The following is a 16,112-nucleotide window of genomic DNA, read 5'->3' as shown; positions in this document are numbered from 1 at the left end:
GCAATAGGAATGATGACTAGATTTTTGTTTCAGAAAAATCACTAGCAACAGAGGATGGTTTGGAGAGGCAAAACTAGTTAGGCTGTTGAATCATTCTGGCTAACCGACATTGAAGGCCTTAACCAAAGGCCTTGGCAGTACAGATGGAAAGAATTGATGAGAAATATTAAAGGTAACATTTGTAGGACCTGACTGTAGAGACTACGGAAGAAAGAAAGAATCAGGTTGACTCAGGATTCTTGCTTGAGAGAGTAGAAAAGGGAGGCACTATTCACTGATTTGTAATACAGGGGAAACTGTGCTTCAGGAAAGGAAAGAATAGGGCTAAGTATACAGCCATGAAAGCACATCAATGTTTGAGGCATGGCAGATAAAAAAGAATTCTGCAAAAGTGGAAATGGCAGTCATTGGACGAAAACCAGGGGGGAGTAATGTCATAAAATTGAGAGAGTGGAAGTTTTCATCTATAGAAGAGTCAATAGTAACCAACTTTTTAGGGAGAAAGATTAAGAGAAGGACTGAAAGTGCCAATTAGAGCTAAGAGCTTAGAGGTCTTTGATGCCCTTACAGTAGTTTGGCTGAATGGTAGGGACAGAAAAAGATTACATGGGGTTAAAAGGATTGAATGGCAATGAAGAAATTGACGTAAATGGAATAATTTCCAGAACATGTCTCACCCCAGTAACTAGAGGGAACCAAAGATTGGCTCAGGGGAATGTTGTTTTAAGACAAGAGGCTTGAATGAAGAAAAAGTCAATGGAAGAAGAGGATGAAAAGAAAATGGTGAAGGAAGATAAACATAGTAAAATCCCTAAGTGGAAGAATAATATTCAGATGACAGGAATTAACAGAAGGTAAACATCTTCCATTGAAATTAGAAAGGTAAAGATGGGCCTTGAAAGAATGACCTTTTTCAGTGGAGGAACAGGAAGCTCATTCAACAACCATTTATTTAAAAAAATACCATGTATCATGCTTACTGCTAGAAATCAAGGTAAGACAATATGTCATCTCCACAGACCTTACAGTCTAGCAATCTAGACATTGAATAGTATAAGGGTTACAATTGTTAAAACTGTAGGGTGATGGGGCATATGTGAGTAAACTTAATCTAGCGTAGGAGATTATGAAAGGCCTTCTGGAGCAAGTAATATTTAAATTGGTATCTGTAGAAAAGAGAGATCATCAAACAGAGGGAATATTAATACCTTGTGCAAAGCCCCTGAAATAGAAAAGAACATGGCACCTTGAGAAACAACCCTAGAAATGAATGACTGGAGCACAGAGAGGGAAAGGGAGGGTGCAGGAGATAATGCTGGAGAAGTAGATCATCCAGATTATGCACGTTTATGGTCTTTTTGACCATATTAGAGAATTCTATGTTTTTTTAAAAGAATGGAAAGGCAGTTCTTTTTTTAAGAGACTTTATGCAAGGTCAGTATAGATAATGTATTAAAAGAGTTACCAGCAAACTTTTCTTCTTTAGGGCCAGATTGTAATAGTTCAGACTCTGAGGGCCACATACAGTCTGTGCTACATAATCATCTTTATGTTTTGTTGTGTTTTCTTTTTACAACGGTTTGACCCCTGTAAGACTGTAGAAAACAGTAAGAGTAGGTGGTGGGAGCATCTAGGAAGCTATCAAAGTAGTCTAAGGAGTCTAGAACATAGCTACACTCATTCATTTACATATTGTCTGTGGCTTCTTCGCTACCATGTTGGCAGAGCTGAGTACTAGCAACAGAGACCACATGCTCCACAAAGCCCAAAATATTTACTATCTGCCCTTCACAGAGAAAGTTTACCTACCCCTGGCTTCCAATGTGTTCAATTTTTAATGTGTAGGTGTTCTTGAAAAAAATCTGTACTCTCCAGATAACATATGCAGGGTTTTATATATGTTTATTAGATTAATCTTACTGACTGTATTACACAAATTTATATACTTACAACATTTTGTCTGCTTAATCTACCAAATACCGAGAAATGTAAACTAAATTTTCTAATTTGGCAGTGGATCTGTTAAGTTCGTTTTTTTTGTTTGTTTTGGGGCTTTTTTAATAGTTCTGTCGATTTTACTTTATAAATTTGTAGTTTAGGTAACTAGATGCAAATAAGCTTAGAATTGTTATCTCTTCTCACTGAGTTAAGCTTTTATCAGTATGTAATGATGATCTCTTTTTTTAACTAATAGTGTCTACATTAAGCCATATTTTGCCTGATATGAATATACCAGCTATCTTGTTAACATTTTTCCTGGTGTAACTTTTCATCCTTCTTCTTTCAACTTTTATGGCTCTTTAAGTCCTAGATACATCTTTTCAAATAGCATATAGCAGATTTTTTATTCAATCTGGTAGTCTTTGACTTTTAACTAAAAAGTATAGTCCATTTTCATTTATTGTAATTAGCAATTACTGTTCTATTCTGATTCATTCCCACTAATATATTTTATATTTTCTGTTTTGTGGCCTATTCTGGTTTTTGCTATTCATTGTTTTGGATTGACTAATTCCAATTGTTTTTCTCTAACAGTTTGAGTTACTCTATTTCTATTATAATGATCACTCTAGAAATTTTTTTTTTTTTTTTTTTTTTTTTTTTTTTTTTTGAGACGGAGTCTTGCTCTGTCACCCAGACTGGAGTGCAGTGGCCGGATCTCAGCTCACTGCAAGCTCCGCCTCCCGGGTTTACGCCGTTCTCCTGCCTCAGCCTCCCGAGTAGCTGGGACTACAGGCGCCCGCCACCTCGCCCGGCTAGTTTTTTTGTATTTTTTAGTAGAGACGGGGTTTCACCGTGTTAGCCGGGATCGTCTCTCCATCTCCTGGCCTCGTGATCCGCCCGTCTCGGCCTCCCATAGTGCTGGGATTACAGGCTTGAGCCACCGTGCCCGGCCCACTCTAGAAATTCTAATATTTTAATCTCTCTTTTATGTTTTATCTTGTTGTCTCTCTGTGTTATATTTCTAGTCCACTATTTTTTTCTTCAAATGTTTTAAACTTATTTGTCCCCAGTATTGAATTTCTGTCTTAGTCCATTTGTGCTTCTATGACAGAATACCTGAGACTGGATAATTTATAAAGAAAATACAATTAATTTTTCACAATTCTGGGGGCTGGAAAGTCCAAGATCAAGGTGGCAGCCAGATTGGTGTCTGGTGAGGACTGCTCTCTGCTTCTGAGATGGTACCTTGCTTCTATACCTTCTGGTGGGAAGGCATACTGTGTCCTCACATTGCAGTAGGGACAGAAGGGCAAGAGAGGGCTCTTTTCAACCTTGAGCCCTTTTGTAAGGATGCTAAATCCATTCAGAGGGCATGGTCCTCATGACTTAATCATCTACCAAAAGGCTTCCCCTCTCAATACCATCATAATGCTGATTAAGTTTCAACATGAATTTTGAAGGGGACACATCCAAACACGGCAATTTCTAATTTCAATGATAGGTTTAACATCTTTACATTCTACTTATTTGTTTTCAAATTTGCCTGATTATTTTAGTACTTTTTTGTTCCTTCATTACACTTTCAATATCCACTTTATTTACTTAAAAATATTGAGCATACTTGTATTTTAGATCTGATCATTCTTATACCTACAGCCTTTGCAGGTCTCTGTCTCTAACCTTTGTGGTTTGTTATTTCTGCTGTCTCTTTCAAGATGGCTTGATTACTTTTCGTGTTTTTGTGATTTGTCTTGTTGTTAGCTCATATTTATTGGAAATGTGTCTGTGGAAGTCTTTGACACCTGGTCGAAGAGGCATTCTTTTTTTTTTTTTTTTTTTTTTTTTGAGACGGAGTCTCGCTCTGCCGCCCAGGCTGGAGTGCAGTGGCCAGATCTCCGCTCACTGCAAGCTCCGCCTCCCGGGTTTACGCCATTCTCCGGCCTCAGCCTCCCGAGTAGCTGGGACTACAGGCACCCGCCACCACGCCCGGCTAGTTTTTTTTTGTATTTTTTTTTTAGTAGAGACGGGGTTTCACTGTGTTAGCCAGGATGGTCTCGATCTCCTGACCTCGTGATCCGCCCGTCTCGGCCTCCCAAAGTGCTGGGATTACAGGCTTGAGCCACTGCGCCCGGCCGAAGAGGCATTCTTCTACAGATAACTTGCATTTTCTTCTCCCAGGGTCCAACTTAAACAACCAATTTAAACTTGGAATTTTGAGGTCCACAGAGAGTACAAAGTCTGGCCTAAAACCTCCTAAAGTTAGGTTTGTGGTTAGGAATGTCCAAGGAAAAGGTATTTTGTTTTGTTTTTCTTTTTGTCCCCTTCTATCCAGAGCGAAGCTTGTGATAAACATGTGTGACAGGCAGAATTCTACAATGCCCCATGATCTCTGCTCCCTTGTGTTACCCCAAGTATAATCCTCCCTCCCCTGAATGTGGGTTGAATCTGTGACTTGCATCCAATCAATAGAACATGGCGAAGGTGACAGGCTGTCACTCCCATTATGACATTATGTTATATACAACTTTGTCTTAACAGGCTGGAGAGACTCTTCCGTGGCATTCAAACTGCCATCTTGTGAACTGCCTGTGGAGAGAACCACAAAGCAGGGAACTGTAAACAGCCTCTAGGACCTGCAAACAGACTCCAGCTGACAACCAGTAAGAAGCCAGGGCCCTCCGTCATATAAGTCACAAGGAAATGAGTTCAACCAACAACCAGACGGAATTTGGAAGTATATCTTCTCCTAGTGAAGCCTCTGATAAGAACACAACCCCAGCCAATACCTGGATTACAGCCTGGTGAGACCCTGAAGCAGAGAACCTTGATAAAACATGTCCAGGCTTTTAACCCATAGAAACTATAAGATAGCTGGGCGCGGTGGCTCACGCCTGTAATCCTAGCACTTTGGGAGGCTGAGGCGGATGGATCACGAGGTCAGGAGATTGAGACCATCCTGGCTAACATGGTGAAACCCCGTCTGTACTCAAACTACAAAAAATTAGCCGGGCGTGGTGGCAGGCGCCTGTAGTCCCAGCTACTTGGGAGGCTGAGGCAGGAGAATGGCGTGAACCCGGGAGGCGGGGTTGCAGTGAGCCGAGATCGCGCCGCTGCACTCCAGCCTGGGCGACAGAGCAAGACTCCGTCTCAAAAAAAAAAAAAAAAAAAAAAAAAAAAAAAAAAGATAAAGATAAAGAAAGAAACTAAAAGATAAATGTGTATTGTTTTAAGCCTCTAAATGTGTGATAATATGTTAGGCAGCAATAGAAAACTAATGCAGCAAAGAGCTCTACCATCTCCATCTGTGGCGTGGATTTTTTTTTTCCTGGTCCACCCACCAAGGGTCCCTTTTCAGAGAGTATAATCCAAATCGCCACCTTTGTGCAGGTTCTAGACTTGGTTTCCTAACCTTGCATAGATGGCCTTTAAACCCAACCTTCAGATCACCAAAAACTGGTAGCCAAACCCAGAGCAAACACCCATTTCAGGTCTCAATCAACTTTCTTATTTCTTTGAGGATTTCCCACATCTACTTTAGCCATGCGCTTTTAAATTATGGTGTCTAAAATATTTTATCCAACAAGTGTTATGTTTTTTAACAAGAGGATTTCTTTACATACCTAATCTGCTATATGCCTGGGAATTTCCATTCCTGATCAGCCCCATTGAAGGTAAATTTCCTACTACTACCACACCCCAAGCTACTTAAGCAAAAGAGATTATGATCTCTTAATTGCCAAATCCAGTCAACTCTTTCCAGTCCTCATGTTACTTGGCCTCTCTTTCAGCTGCATTTGGCACAGTTGGCCACAGCTTTTCCTTCCTTTCTTTCCTCCTCTGGCTCCTAATCACATACGTTTATGCCATTTCTGCTGTCACTGTTTCTTCTCAATTTCCTTAACTGACTCTACTTTTTCTGCCTCCCTTTTAAATCTTGGTGCTCCTCAGAGTTCTATCCTAGGAATTTTATTCTCATTCTATAATACATATTGTATGTGGATTACCTTATCCATTCCCATGGCTTCTACTATCATATACATGCTGGTGACTTCCTAGTCTATATCTCAAATTATATTTGGAAAAATAGATTAGGTTAAGTGAGATGAGATAATAGCTGGGATCATAGGTGTGTGACATTGCACGTGTCAGATGCAATGATCCCAGCTATTAGGGAGGCTGAAGTGAGAGGATAGCTTGAGCTGGGGAGTTCAAGACCAGCTTGGGCAACATAGTAAGACCTGCCTTAAAAAAAAGAAAGAAAGAAAGAAAGAAAGAAAAGGTCGACCCAAAATCTCAGTAGATTAATATGGAAAAGTTTACTTTTTGCTCATATAGAATCTATTGAAGGTCCAAGTGACTCCCCAAAGAAACTGTCCTCCATATGCTGACTCAAGGATCCAGGGTTAGAACTCTCACCTTCACCTTCCCATCATAAAATCTCCATTGTTGTGGGAGAGGGTCAGAGGAGGTCTTGCATCAGCAATTAAATGTTTTGACTAAATGGGACGTGCATCACTTCATTCACTGCCCATTGGCCAGAACTTGTCGCATGACAAGGGAGGTTCCACACACACAAGAAAGAGAGGAGAACTGGTTGTTGGTGAGAACTAGTACTGTCTACCACACAATTCTAGATCTCTTTTGTGAGCCCCAGATCTGTGCATCCAACTGCTCTCTCAACATCTTTACCTGAATGTTCCACTGGCACCCCAAATCCAATGTGTCCAAAATTAAACTCATTATTTTTTCTCAATCCTATAACCCCTTCTTTTATATTCTCAAAGTTAGTTGATGGATACAACACAGGAAACGTAGTTATTACCACCTCCCCTCTCTCTCTTACTTTCCTCTCACACCTAATAAATGACTAGACTCATCACCTATCTACTCTACCTCTTCCCCATGGGCATTGCCTCTATTCAGATCATCCTAATTTCTCACTTGGAACTCTACAACACCAAAGGATTCTTCACCCACTGTTTGGCACCTCACTGGTCCCCTCTACACTCTGTTGCCTTAACCCAAATGTGCTTGTGTTACTCCTCTTCAGCAGTCGTTCCATTGCCTATAAGGGTAAAAGTATGTTTAGGGCCTGCCATTACCTGGTTTTATCTATCCTCTCCAGCCTTTCCCCTTCCATCCCCCACCCTTATCCTATCCTCATTCCCCATAGCACCACCTATGCTGAGATACTTGCATTTCCCCAAACTCAAGCATTGTGCCAAAGCATGCTCTTGTTTACCCTGTCCCTCTACCTGGAATACACTTCCTTCCTCAGTCTGCCTAGAAAATTATTCATCTTTCAAGGTGCAACTCAAACATTATCTCCTCTATGAGGCTTTTCTTGACACCTATCCTCCCTCCTTATCGTGTCGCCTGACCCCTTTGTTCATTGCATCTCACTCTATCCTGTACAGATGTCTCACATCTACAATATTTCATTATGCTTATTTTTGTGACTGGCCAGTCTGGAGCATGCTTTTGTAGATGAATGAACATATCTCTCTCTCTACAAGAGACAGATCCCGCAAGTCAAGAACTATGTCTTACTCATTATTGAACCTCCAGAGCTCGGCAGGGTGTTTGGGTAGGTGCTAAGTAAATGTCTGATTAATTAGTTAATCCTCCCTCTAAGTCTTGAACTACAGCTGTTTCCTTCTCTGGCTCCTCTTCCTCCTTCTTGCCCTTTGGTGGTATCTTTGATCATTATCTGATCTTTTATCCCCCATTGTTTTTGCTGCCACTTTCCTAAATATCTCTCAAATCCATATATATCTCTTCATCTCTCTACTGCTACCATCCTAGTCCACGTTACTATTACCCTCCTCAACTGGATCACTGCAGTAATCTCTCAACCGGTCTATTTGTATCTATTCTGGCTAACTTCCAATCTGTTTGCTCCAGTTTTAGTGATTGTTCCATAATGCAAGCCTGATCATGTCACCCTTGTTTAAATATGTTTAGTACAGATAAACCCACTTCTCTTAAAGACAAAAGTTGTGAGGGACTGGCCCCTTCCTGCCTATTTAACCTCATCCTCATCATGCTCCACCCCCTGCCCACACCCCAGTGCCACTTCACATACTTCCTCTTTCAGTTTTTGTCAAACTAGTCTTTTTTTTTTTTTTTTTTCCCCTTCAACTTCCTACCCTCCTTCTGGCACAGGGTTTTTAAATGTTCTATTCCCTCCAAACTTTCCCTTCCTCTTGGTCTAGTGGAACTCCAACTCACATTTCTGATTTCAGTTTAAATGTTGGGTCGTTTTATTTTTTGGCTCTAGGAAGGCTTCCCTGGTCCTCTTCCCCTCTGTTGTAGGCATCCATGGCACAGGGTCCTGATCCTTCACAGCACACTTAACAATCACAATTTGCCATTTCTTTGTGTGGTAAGGGCCTCCTTTACTAGTGTGAAAGTTCCATGAAGGCAGGCCCTCATGCTCGTCATAATATCCTCAAAGCTTAGAATGGGACATAGCACATAGTAAATGTTCAATAAATGTTTTGGAGTAAGTGAATGAAGAAATGAATTATCTCAGCAACTGGGGTTCGAAAATTTGAAGTAATCATTGACTCATCCTACTGTTTTATTCCCCATATCCAGGTCCCAAGTTATATGTCCTCCAATTTTATGATCCCTGGGGTTCAGCCCACACCCTCACTACACAATACCCAGAATATCCTCATACCCTCTAGTTTCTTTGTCTTTACCCAAAATTTATCTTATATGATATGGTACAATCTGTCATAAAGGTTATGTTTACCATGTTATATCTCAATCAAAAAGATTTAGTGTTTATTTTAAAAATATTTTAAATATATCTTGCTTGGATTTAAAGCTCCCCACCATCTGGCTAAAATCCATCTATGTCAACTATTTTTCATCTCCCACCCTCTCCAAATGCCCCTCCCTATTTATTTATTTATTTATTTAAGCACCCTGTCACCCAGGCTGAAGTGCAACGGCATGATCGTGACTCACTGCAGCCTCAAACTCCTGGGCTCAAAGGATCCCCCTGCCTCAGCCTCCCAAAGTGCTGGATTACAGGCGTCAACCACCACACCCAGTCAAAATGTTCCACTCTTGAACTGTGCTAATATCCTAGAAATACATCACTTGAATTTCAGCAACCAACCCTGGGCCTAGGACACCTCTCCCACAGCCCTTTCTTCCTCCATCCATCCAAAGCCTATCTGTGCTCCAGGTTTACCTGCACACATCCTTGCCTGATTTTTCCAGCTCTGCCAGCTGTGAGTTACTCTTCTCTCCACCTGAAAACCTCTTCCTCAGACTCTGTGCCTGGCTAGCTCCTGCTCATCCTCAAGTTCTCTAAGTGGAAATGTCCACTCCTTAGAGAAGCCTTCCCCAGTCCTCCATCTTCTCTAAAGATGTTCTCCCAGTGTATTCTCTCTAGCTAGCACTCTGTTTCTTTCCCTCATGGCCCTAATACAATGTGTCATTGACTTATCATTTCCTTGTTTTTCATTTCTCTTCTCATTTAGGTGGTAGAGTCCATGAGGCAAGGAACTTTTCTGCCTTGCTCTCCAAAAAACCTATAATAACCTGGTCAGTTATTAAACCCATATAACCTGGTCAGGCACGGTGGCTCACATCTGTTATCCCAGCACTTTGGGAGACTGAGGCAGGCAGATCACCTGAGGTCAGGAGTTCAAGACCAGCCTGACCAACATGGTGAAACCCATCTCTACTAAAAATGCAAAATTAGCCGGGCATGGTGGCGCATGCCTGTAATCTTGGGAGGCTGAGGCAGGAGAATTGCTTGAGCCCAGGAGGTGGAGGTTGCAGTGAGCTGAGGTTGCACCACTGCACTCCAGCCTGGGCAACACGCATGAAATTCCATCTCAAAAAGAGAAAAAGAAAAAAAAAAAAAAAAACCTATAACACCAGCTCACTGTATGGCCTACAGCATTTACTTAATTAGTATATTTATTAATATTATTTTACAGAAAAATTTATAAAGAAATGATTCGCCTTCCCTTTGAAGGGATCTCATACTCTTAACACATTTGAAGTCTGCACAGCTAGTACTTAACTCTTAACACTGTTTGCTCTTCGTTTTTCGTTATCAGCCTCATCTCCCTGGTTAGAATAGATGAGATTATAAGGTTTTTGATGGCAATAATAATGTCATAGTGATGCGATCTCCACAGTAAATCTGACACAGTGGTTAAAGTAAATACTTAGTAAATATTTAATTAGCAAGAAACCTGTCTTACCTCCTTACATTCTGGCATTCATGTGTCAGACACAAAGTTACAAAAGAAAGATGAAAAAATCATAATGTTGACCTCAAAGAGGAAGCCTACCCTTGAGTTTAGACAGGATCTTTGCGACATACAATGTGATGCTGGAAGTGGCAGGGGCAGTAATCTTTATTTCGTCATTTCTGAAACATAGGAGAGGTAACGGAAGCAAGTGAAATGCTCAATCTTAGACGATTGCGTCGTATGACCGGACTTTTTCTTGAAAGGTAAATGCATTTACCACATGCTCTTAATCTAGATTAAATAATCACTTACCAAAAGAAAGTGTCGTCTAATTGTTAGTGGCTTCTGTCACTTGTTTTATTTGGTGCGGGAAGGGTTGTATTTGAATGGTTCTATTTAGTTGATGGATTTTACAGCAGTCAGTAAGATTCTCCAATGCTGGATGAAACGTGAAAAAGTATATATAGCACCGCTTCTCTTTTAATTTATGCTTCTGCCAAATGTTTAGGTTGTGCTTAAAGGGAAATGTATTTCCTGCTTTTCTTGGCCTGGATTTGTGAGTAACTATTTCCCTGTGTGTGATGATTTTGTCCATTTATGTGAAAGTTCGGGTGGAGTGGCCTAACGTTTTCACAATGGCTATGGTAACATTTTTGTAAATTCAGAACTGCTGCAGTGAATTTCAGGATTTTACAGAAACCTATGATCCTATCTTCTTCCACCTCTCCAGTGGCGAAGCCTAGTGTAAGCTCATATTCTGTTTAGCACCAACGTATATTTCAATATTTTAAAAATATTATGTCAATATTTAAAGAATATTATGTCAATATATTATGATGGTCTGCAAAGAGCACCATTGATGTACAAGTTAGAAAAGGAGCAAAATGTGTCAGAATAATTACCACTGCCGATTCTGCTGAAGACTGTGAGCTTCCTATTCTCATGGCTCAGACTCCTCACCATATTTTCCCGTTGGCCCCTTTCTTATCTGACATTGCATGATCTAAAAATGTTTGGTGAATTGTAAGGTACTTGGTAATGTTGCTGTTGCTGCTATTGTAACAGGTACAGGGAGATGAGGTGTCCTCCCAACCCTCCCACAGGTCCAAGGACTTGGAAGTTAACTTATGAGAACTGAACAATACAACAATAAATAATTGATGACATTTGTTTAAAGAAATGACCTTAAATATAGAAGAAATAACAAAGCCAAAACATTTTCCCATGAGTTTGCCTAAATATGAAGTAACATTTTGGCCTCCTAAAAAAAAAAAATCAGGGAGGCATACAATGTTTTATGCATAAAAATATCTGTTTCATTGTAATTGATTCAAATAAAAATGGAAACAATTCTATCAAGTGGAGAATTCGTTAAGCAAGTTATAGTACATAGCTAGAGCAGAAAGACCCATCACCACTAAAAATGTTATAAAAAGTTTTTAGTAACATAGAAGAATGTGTATGGCAAAATGCTAAATATAAAAGGAAGATATAACCTCTTATAAAAAGAAATATCTCAACTAGCTTTTTAAAAAATGCATGGAAGTCTGACTAAAAGGAAAGACACTAAAAATATTAATGAGTAGTAGGAGTTTGGGTGATTTCACTTTTCTGCCTTTAGATGCTTTATACATTTTGATATAAAGCCTAAACAAGACTATTGGCAGACTTGAGAAGATAATATGTGAGCAGATTAGAAGTGTCTAATGAGGTCTAGAGTAAGGGTCTCCAAGAGCAAGTTTGTCAAAGTTTATGTAGCAATGCCAGGGAGGAGTAAGACTGATACATCAGACCCAGTTGGCAGTCAGTATAAAAATCATCCATTCATCTTCTCTCATACTTACTTCAGTTCAGTGCTTATCAAGCGAAATTATGATTTTCGTTGGCATTCTTATATATTCCCCTGATAGGCAAAATTCGCTGATTGCACCAACATGTACCTTATGTCATTTCAGTTTATACATCAGTCTCCTGTGAGTTGGTTGGTGGGAATCAGTTCCGGAGAAATCAGTCAATTCTTGGTGCCCTGATAAGATCAAATTTCTGAACCTGCAAACCTGAAGGCTGGCTGCTGAGCTGCAGAAACAACACCAGAGTTGTTGACCTCTGATGAGTGGTCTGTGACCACTGATGGCAGTAGAACACCCACAGATTGCCTCTCATTGTTACTACTCTTATATGACAATCACAGTCTCAGAGCTGGCCCTTCAGCTGGCTCTCCTCTCCAAGCTTTCTAAGAGATACCTTGTTTTATTTTCAGGGGATGACAGCATGGGAGGAATTAGCTCCACATCTAAACCCTACACTGGTGAGTTTATGACAGGAATAATTACCTGCCTCACTTCTGAGTTAAAATAACTAGAAATTGTGCTGAAGGGCTGTAATGGAAAGGCACTAGCTAGTGCATTTCTGAAGTTAGAAGAATCCAATTTTACCAGGATACAGAATCTAATGCCAGGAGGGGTAAAAGGGGAAATCACAGAGACCTGCCTGGCCCTTCAAATCTGAGTAGAGTGTCTCTGCTTAATATCAAACTAGGTGGGTCATTCTCCCCTATTTGTGGTGTAGGCATTGAGAAAACCACTGTGGCTGTTTTTGGCTATGCACTGTTAATAGCTGCTCTGCAAAAAGAGCAAACAAAAAAGGGCAACGGTTTCAAGGTCAAATTCCCCAAGGACTTTGGCAAGCATTTGTTGTTTCTCCCTAGCTGGGAGATGCTTTCCTTAGGTCAGAAGGAGCACATCTCTTCAGGGGTTCCTATTAAACTCTTTGAGGAGGGCAACACATGAGATTTTTTTTTTTTTTAATCAAAGGGACACTAGGCTTGTATTTCATTTATGTAGCTGATTTTTAAGTTCCAGTTCTAATTTTCATTTAAAAGTACTTGGAATCTAAAAAACAACATTCTCACATTTTTGCAAGAGTTGCAGGCCCATCCTTAATTTCCACTGGCTGATTGGGTAGAATGGGGCACGTGGGGACATTTAAGCTGGAAGAATATCATGAAAAGTGACAGATACACTAATACACTAATTCCTTTTATGTTTTCTTGTAGAAAAACACGGCCCTTTCTCCACAGCAGCCCCAACAACTAGCCCTGCACCGTGTCTCTCTAACCACCACAAGTAAATGAGCATTCTCCCATCTGTTTCATCTTGTACCACATAGGATTTGATGTTATGTTGACATCCTTGGCTTAGGGACTTGGGCAGGGAGACTGGGGAGAAAGGACTAGAAACAGTAAAAGAAAAAATCAGTTTGTGATCTCAGGAGTATGGCTCTTAATTTGGCATCCCCTAAGCTTCAAGAGATCGATGGATCCCCTAAGCTTATAGGTAAAATTTGCTGGGTGGGGAATTATGAACATTGTGTGGGTTGAGGGAGGGGGAGAAGAAGAGGCCACAGCTTTCTCTGAGGCCTCAAATGGATGTGAAACTCAAAAGCAAAAGCTGAAAACCACTGGGTGAAAATTCATTAGTCAGTGTGTAAACAATTTCAGGAGTCCATCCATAGGCAGGAAAAGTTTCACTCTTTAGGAAAGACCTTCAAAATCCCAACAGTTCATCCTCTGCCTTTCTCTGCCAAAACAGCAAAAACTATTTAATCCTTGCCTTTTTTGCTGGGGTTCTACTGACACTGCTGCTGATAGCCTTTATCTTCCTCATCATAAAGAGCTGCAGAAAATGTAAGTGGTCTCCAAGGGATAGGACAGCCCTTCTCTGTCTGCCATTGATACTAGAATTAGCTATGAGTGAGTAACGGGAGGAGGTAGGGGAGGGTGCAGTGTGATAAAACCTGCTTAGCCCACCCTGTCTGCAGACTGAAGACTCAAATCCCTTCATTTTTCTTCTGCCCTGCCCCCACCCACCTGCCAACACCCCCTCCCCACCCCACCCTTCACCCAAGATCGGAGGGAGAGGTTTCCCATTTCCCCAGGCCCATTGCTGAGATGGGTCCCTCTTCTTTCTGGCACCATGGCAGGTCACTCCAAGCCCCGGGTCCCGGATCCTCACTCAGCTCCTCCGGCCAAGGTAAGATGACCACACTGTTTTGGCGACACTGAAGGGCTACCATCATTGGAATTCCCCTCTATACTCTGAATTATCTACTAGAATGGTGAGATTGATTTCCAGACACTGGGCAAGTGATTCTTTGACCAAAGTGCTCAGGTTGCTTCTAAAGAGCAACCTTTTTGCTCTAAACTGAACTCACTCCTTCCTCCTTTTTCTCCCTCTGCAGCTTTCATCCATCCCAGGAGAATCACTTACCTATGCCAGCATGACTTTCAAACTCTCAGAAGATAAGAGCAATCACTTGGCTGAGAACCGTTCTGCAGACTTTGACCCCATTGTCTATGCTCAAATTAAAGTGACAAACTAACCTGGCTTTTCCAACGAGGCTTGAATCCATTTCCTCTCATCTCGGCCCCATCTTCACATATCACTTTCCCTTTATTACAAATTTTGGATCACCACCTGTGTGAAACTGCAGTCGGAGTTGTTTAGGTGTGATCTGGCAATGCTATCCAGCAGCTTTGGAGACCAATGGTCAGTCTTTTCCTGGCCAGAGCAAAGATTGAAGGCCCTCCCACTTGAACTGACAGCCTGTGAGCCCCTTGGGGGCATAGACTGCCTTCCTTGGACCCTTCCAAAGTGTGTGGTACGGAGGTCAGTGCACAGAATATTCACCCAGCATCATGAATCAACTTGGGAGGAGTCAACCAAATGAACAGTCTACCAAGAATTTCAAATAAAGTCAAACCCCCCACAGTGCTGCCTCTGTCTTTATTATTTATTTGTCTGTTCCTGCCACCTTCTCCAGAGGTCAAGACTAAAAGTGCAGAGCTCATTCACAGCCAAAAACACCACCAAAAGTGATGGCACTTGGAAACAAGCTCAGATTTGACTGGGGTGCAGGTACCAAACTATGCCACCAACTAGTGGCATTCATTTAGGCAAACTTGTTAAACTTTTCAAGGCTCAAGTCTTTCATCTTGAAAACAGACATAACACTTACCACTAATGTTTAGTATGAGGATTAAATGAAATATCTTATACATAAGCATTCTACACATGCCAGAGCTCTACACAAACACAAGGTCCCTAGTGTATAAAGCACTATGCAAATGGAGATTTCTACCTCCATCCTATAGCATAAGAGATATGCATAACAATATTATATGAGAACCAAAGATAAAGATTAATCTGAACATTAATTCCCCCAAAAACCCAATGAATAATCACATATAAAAATCCCATTAAAAATATCATCAGGTGAATCCCAAAGGTGAACAACAACAAAACATCAATAAGATTATTTTTCAATGGGCAGGCTTACTCTGAATTTCCTACGTAAACCATAAACAAGACAGCAAATCCAGAAAAATGTATAAAAATAAATAATAAAAGTTATATGGGAAGGCTAGCCCTTGCAGCTAACTAAAACTACCTGTTTTATTAAGCATCACTAATTAAAGCAATATGTTAATGGTACATGAATAAATAAATCAATTGAATAGAATTTAAAGACCAGAAATACATCAAAATACATAAGTAAATTTAGAGTATGATGAAGATGGCATATGAAATCATTTGGGAGAAATTGGTTTATTCTATAAGTGGTATTAAGATAACTAGACAACCAAGTAAATGAAAATAAAGTAGGATCCATAGTTCACTTCTCATATGAAAATAAATCCCAGACATGTCAAAAAATTTAACTGTAAAAAAATCATAAAAGCACTAGAAGAAAATATGGGAGAATTTTTAAAAATATTTTTGTAGAGCATGCCCTTTGAATGTATGTCACAAAGCTCAGAAACCAGAAAAGATTAACTTGACTTCTAAAGTACAATTAAAAAGTCCAAAGTACCATTAAAACGTGAAAAGGCAAATGACAAGCTTAGAAAACACTTTCAAAGCATCTTATAGACATAGAAAGATC

At 40.4% G+C, this 16,112-nt stretch overlaps 1 protein-coding gene across 3 annotated transcripts; it reads left to right on the top strand.

Annotated features, from left to right (window-relative positions):
• The first annotated feature begins 4,355 nt into the window (after positions 1–4,355).
• On the top strand, positions 4,356–14,938 carry C1H1orf162 (chromosome 1 C1orf162 homolog). 3 transcript variants are annotated; one of them, XM_011737097.3, is made up of 7 exons: positions 4,360–4,745; positions 10,360–10,432; positions 12,430–12,477; positions 13,225–13,294; positions 13,760–13,854; positions 14,151–14,200; positions 14,409–14,938. In XM_011737097.3, the coding sequence occupies exons 3-7, from the start codon at positions 12,441–12,443 to the stop codon at positions 14,547–14,549; spliced, it is 393 nt and encodes a 130-aa protein (XP_011735399.2). In that variant the 5' UTR covers positions 4,360–4,745; positions 10,360–10,432; positions 12,430–12,440; the 3' UTR covers positions 14,550–14,938. The 3 variants fall into 3 exon arrangements, with proteins under 3 accessions (XP_070950716.1, XP_011735399.2, XP_011735398.2); XM_071094615.1 differs by lacking the exon at positions 10,360–10,432 and having other exon boundaries at positions 4,356–4,745; positions 14,409–14,931; XM_011737096.3 differs by lacking the exon at positions 4,360–4,745 and having other exon boundaries at positions 10,284–10,432.
• The last annotated feature ends 1,174 nt before the right edge of the window (positions 14,939–16,112 follow it).

This window comes from Macaca nemestrina, chromosome 1 (genome assembly GCF_043159975.1).
Source record: "Macaca nemestrina isolate mMacNem1 chromosome 1, mMacNem.hap1, whole genome shotgun sequence".
Lineage (NCBI taxonomy): Eukaryota > Metazoa > Chordata > Mammalia > Primates > Cercopithecidae > Macaca > Macaca nemestrina.
This window is presented reverse-complemented; position numbering and strand designations above follow the sequence as displayed.